The following is a 5,183-nucleotide window of genomic DNA, read 5'->3' on the forward strand; positions in this document are numbered from 1 at the left end:
TAATATCGAACTTCAAAGAATAAGCTTCTGTTTCCTTGATAATTTTTCTTTGTGTATGTAGAATGACAATATCATGGCAAACTGTAGAAACTCTTGGTCTTACTAGGACCTCAGTGGTTACACTTCTACATCTAACTCTGTGGCCTGATGAAACTAAAGTTCAATCACCATACTAAAGAGAAAAATATTCCTCAGATTTATGAAAAGCCATATCCCCCTGATCTTTTTATAGTGACAGCTGTAGTAGTCAATAGAAAATTAACAAAGGCTTCCTTTAGTTGACTTTCATCAAGTTTTCGTTTATTGTGGTTCCAGTAGGACAGGAGGTTAGGGACAGGCAAGGCAAACCATTTTGCAATGGGACGACCAAAGCAAAAAAAGATCACTATTTATGGTGAGCTTGCTTGCTTGAGCACTGAGTTGGGGAGGAACTTTACCCAACAATGCAAAGCAACCCAACAAAACCAGAACCCAACATCAGACCCACCAAAACCACCATTATTAAAATGTATGATTTCAGGTTTGGACACCACTGTGTTGAGACCATACTGAAACAGTGTTAACATTTGGGGAACAAGAGGGTGGAAAGCTTAATAGTGGGGCTCAATAAGGGTAAAAAAATCAAAGAATCAGTTGAGCTCAGTGACACGTCTCAGAGAACCAAAGGTGGGGCTGGTGCTTCCCCACTCGCTGTGCCTCCTGTACTCTCCGGGACGCAAGAAGTACTGGCGTCCCCTGTAGTTGGGGTGTTCATGCAGCATCCAGTAGCCCTCCATGACATTGGCAGAGGAGATGTCACGGGTGTGGAAACGCTCATTCAGATCTGGGCAGTCGTCCATTAGCTCCATATTCTGGCCCCCAAAGTCAGAGCGCTCAAAGATCTTCATCCTGTAGTTCCCAGTATACTAGGGAAGAAATGACGAGAGACTAAGATGATGCTGCCATTTACCATAAGCATTTGTTAAACTTTACATTACCACAGATAAGTAGCATAACAATCTGATATAAACTGATGGGTAAAAATGTACTGCACAAAACTTGACCTAATCTAATGACCCAATCTATTATTTACTGCAGTTATAGGTCAAGCCAAAAAGGGATATATTAAAATAGCCACATACTGGCACTGAGTGGTGAAATCAGTAGGATTAGGCTTGAGAACTAAATGATCCTAAACTGGCACTTCTACAGGAAACCTGTAGTGAGAACATTGCTTCAAACAGTGTAGGGCATCAATTAAAACTCACAGGTGGCACCATACGGCAGGAGCGGATACAGTCATTGAAGCCTGCCCAGCGCTGGTAGTCGGGATACTCGCCCTTGGGCAGCATGTACTGATAGCCACCATAGTTGGGCTTCTCGTAGGCCACCCAACAACCGCTGTCCACTTTTATAGAGTTACAGCGGCTGAAGTGGCTTTGCATCTCGGGACAGTCAGTACTGCACTCATAGTGACGACCCTGGAAGTTCCTGTCCTCGTAGAAGATAATCTGCATATGATGGATGAACATTATAACCACAGGGCTATGCCAAAGACAAACACACATATATATGATATTCTTCATGACCAAAATAACTTGGACTTTTAGTCTCCGTGGTTTTCATATTCATACCATTTGGTATTCTAAGCCAGGTTTGCAAGTTAGCTTTATTCAGCAAACCTCTTGCATAGAATAATTGTAAGTGAGGAATTTAAAAATAGTTAAGCCAGAAAGAGCATGAAAAAAAATGCCCCAAATGGTGTACCTGATGCAAAATGGAATAAAATACAGTATAGCATGTTGTATATTTCAATGCAGAGAAAAAACTATTGGCCTGTTTTTACAGGAATTAAGTCTCCAAGCTCAAAAAAATAACTGCATTTTCTTATTATCCTCAACAGAAGACAAAGTCATCATTTAACGTCATTAAAGTCTTATTTTGCAGCTTTGACTGACCATTACCTACATAACTCAATGAAGATCTTAAAAATGTTATGTATATAGATTTTAAACTGCACACTTACCTTGCCCATTGTAACTGTGTAAAGTTCAGACCAGACCAGATGCTGGTCTGTACCAGACCTCTTTATAGACCCTGCTGGGATCAGGGCTTTGCAAATGTGAAACAAAGCTTTGTCATGTCAGCACAGTACGCTCTATAGACTGCAGAGCACTATAGGACTGGTGGGCTGCAGCAGCCTCTTTGTTTCTATCAAAGCTCTGTCTGTCTATGGAAAATACTGTACAACTGCACTTTCTCAAAGGGTTACAATAAGAGTTGCAGCATCTGCCTTTATTGGAATGAATGCCAGAAACCTACATGCAGACCAAAGAGCAAGCAAAGAGAAAAGGTTAACTTTTAAAAGGTATTGATAGCAACATAGACCATTAAGCAGGAGCAGCAGGCTTTTCTCAAAATGAAGAATAAGTAGGAAGCAAATTTACTGGTTGTAGTGTTATTGCACTTCAGATGTATGTTTGCATGTTGCATGAATTTGTTCAAATAAGCTCACAAAAGGACATTGTTATTTGAAAATCAAGTGTTTAATGTTCATTTGAGTAGCACATAGTTTACATGACAGTCCTCATCCTTCTGAATGAGCCCACCATGGGGTTGTGGCAGCCCCAGTCACCACAAGCCCTGTACTCTCCAGGGCGCAGGAAATACTGGCGTCCCCTGTAGTTGGGGTGCTCGTAGAAGATCCAGAAACCCTCCATGATATTGCAGGAGTAAATGTCACGGTAGTGGAAGCGATCATACAGATTGGGGCAGTCATCCATGAACTCCATGGTGTGTCCCATCATGTCAGGCCTGTTGTAGATCCTCATCCTGTAGGATCCTCTATACTGTGTGTGAAATAAATCAGAACATGATTATTATGCTATTTTGGTAGGTGTGAACCCTAGAGAGCACTTTGGTAGTGCTTTCTGCCCCCAGCTGATTTTTTTTACTTTGAATTCAAGTGAGTACTGCTACTACTTGCTTTCTTTAAGTAACTACAGATGAGAATGAGCAACAACTCTTTCACAGCATGACAGAATTAGAGGTTTTTTTCTTCCCTGAACTGCCAGAAACACTCAATGTGACTAGCAGAATTAGAATGAAGGCACCAAGTCTTATGGGGGGTGTATCATATTCCTTTTAAAGGCTGACTGGGTCTCCTTGTGGGCCCTGCAACAGAGACTTTTGTGCTATGACCTGTCTGACTATCTGTAAATGACATCAAAAGGCCAGTGATTGACATCCATTTCTAAAGCGGCATTTGATGTACAAGGTGAGTAGTGGGGGGTGGGGGGGACTACCAGTCCTATCTGTCTGTTTGATTGACTTACAGGGGAGAACATCTGGCAGGAGCGGATGCAGTTGTTGAAGCCCATCCAGTTGTGGTAGTCGGGGTACTCGCCAGGGCCAAGGATGTACTGGTAACCCATGTAGTGAGGCTTCTCATAGGCCACCCAGTGACCACCGCTGACACGGATGGAGTTGCAACAGTTGAAGTGCCTGAAGGTGTCCATGCAGTCACTGCTGCACTCCCAGTGACGGCCCTGGAAGTTGCGGCCCTCGTAAAAGATAATCTGGAAAAGGAGAGAAAAGCATGTATCACTCAAGTTAATGATGGGTATATACATTTACTAGTTGCAATACTCATGAATGCACTGTAGGTGACACTGTTCTCCCTTGAACAAACTCAATTACTTTTTCATGAGTCCATCAAAAGTACAAGCCTCTCCAGTCTGCTTTACACTTGTATATTATTTTCAGTGCTTGACAGGTGAAAATCAAGGCAATTGAAACTATTGTTTCAGCTGACTTTTATTTAAAATACAACTCATTGTATGCTTGTCCAATCTGAACACACTGTCAGCTTCTCAAATTTAAGGAGCCATAAATTGTTGCTGTCATACAAATACAATGAATCTGTCTATCTTTGGATACCACATAATTGTTGATCTCCACAGATGGTTCCCTTTTAAACACATATATGTGTGTTTTTCCCCTCAAAGATAAATCCTCAAATAGTCCACTCTATTTTTTGTAGTCAATATTTTTACTTGAATGATTACTCTTGCTGCCTCTCTTCCCCTCTGCTGCATTTTCTCTCCCTGTTACAAACACGTTACAAAATCATGCCATTTCCCCTCTTCACCGCCGTCAAACCTGTTAACCATTTTGCGCTAGGCTCATACCTTTCCCATGGCTGTGGATGTTTTGAGCACCATAGCCCTAGACACACTTACAGGTCCTTTTATACTCTCCCACTGACGATGAGGCCTCTGACACGTCAGGGACTACTACTCTTTACCTTTTCAGATGCCAACTACTGTTCCCTTTGTCTGACAGCCCACGGGTAACTTATCTCCTGTCTGCTATAGTTTACCTATAGAATTGAATGCCCCCCCCAAAAAAAAAAAACAAACAAACCCCACACAAGTGCTATTCTGTGTTTGTAAACCCCTTGTTCTGCCATGACCTTGTGATGCAGCCTTTTGAAATGTCACACAAAGGCCCTTTAGGTATGTGGCCCCCCAACAACAAAGCCGTTAAAGTTTACAGTGGGTTAGGTCATTTTTGGGGGGCACTCTCTAAAAAAGTACTTAACCATGTCATGATTTTTGTTTCAGGTCTGGCTTGCGTGGAAAATTGTGACATAGTTACTTTTCATTCAACCCCAGTTTGGGTGAGTTTGGGTGTGTGTATTCGGTAAGTGATACAGGTCATAATGTAATTGTTATTCAATTCCTGTTAAAGGAAAGTAGTGTTGATACCGTGGACTGAGTCAAGCTTTTGTGTTGATGTAATATACAGTGATCTGTTGTCTTTTTTTGCTTCCATAGCCTGCAGTTGTACTATGATACCAGACGGGACTGGTCTGTTTGCAGATGTACAGACAGAAGTGCTTAGTGCGTTTGTGTGTGTGTTTGTGTGATATAAAAGGAGGGGTTTTGGGGCATCTGTACGTTTGAATCTTTGTATAAAATGATTGGACTGGAGTCTTTGGCTTGTAAGCATAGCCCAGAGCTGAAGGGGAAAAGGCCAGAAAGAGTTGCCGCCATGTATTGTGTTCCCAAAGCCCAGCTGATGCCAGAAAGGTCAGTCTCATCCTTTAGCCTTTCATCAGGATAAAGGGCTTGTGCCCCCTCTCCACTTTGTGTGCTTTTTTGCAGCTTCAACTGTGTAAAAAGGCAAATGTTTTCAGAAAA

General features: G+C 42.1%; 2 protein-coding genes across 2 annotated transcripts; both read right to left on the bottom strand.

Annotated features, from left to right (window-relative positions):
• Positions 1 to 273: 273 nt before the first annotated feature.
• crygmx (crystallin, gamma MX) lies at positions 274 to 2,083 on the bottom strand. The gene is made up of 3 exons (XM_051417377.1): positions 2,006 to 2,083; positions 1,248 to 1,490; positions 274 to 905 (listed from the first exon to the last, which is right to left on the bottom strand). The coding sequence occupies exons 1-3, from the start codon at positions 2,012 to 2,014 to the stop codon at positions 630 to 632; spliced, it is 528 nt and encodes a 175-aa protein (XP_051273337.1). The 5' UTR covers positions 2,015 to 2,083; the 3' UTR covers positions 274 to 629.
• Positions 2,084 to 2,503: 420 nt separating this feature from the next.
• Positions 2,504 to 4,226, bottom strand: crygmxl2 (crystallin, gamma MX, like 2). The gene is made up of 3 exons (XM_051417374.1): positions 4,170 to 4,226; positions 3,315 to 3,557; positions 2,504 to 2,828 (listed from the first exon to the last, which is right to left on the bottom strand). Exons 1-3 carry the CDS (start codon positions 4,200 to 4,202, stop codon positions 2,553 to 2,555), a joined length of 552 nt encoding a protein of 183 aa, XP_051273334.1. The 5' UTR covers positions 4,203 to 4,226; the 3' UTR covers positions 2,504 to 2,552.
• Positions 4,227 to 5,183: the final 957 nt, after the last annotated feature.

The sequence above is a fragment of the Dicentrarchus labrax genome, unplaced genomic scaffold (genome assembly GCF_905237075.1).
Source record: "Dicentrarchus labrax unplaced genomic scaffold, dlabrax2021, whole genome shotgun sequence".
NCBI lineage: Eukaryota > Metazoa > Chordata > Actinopteri > Moronidae > Dicentrarchus > Dicentrarchus labrax.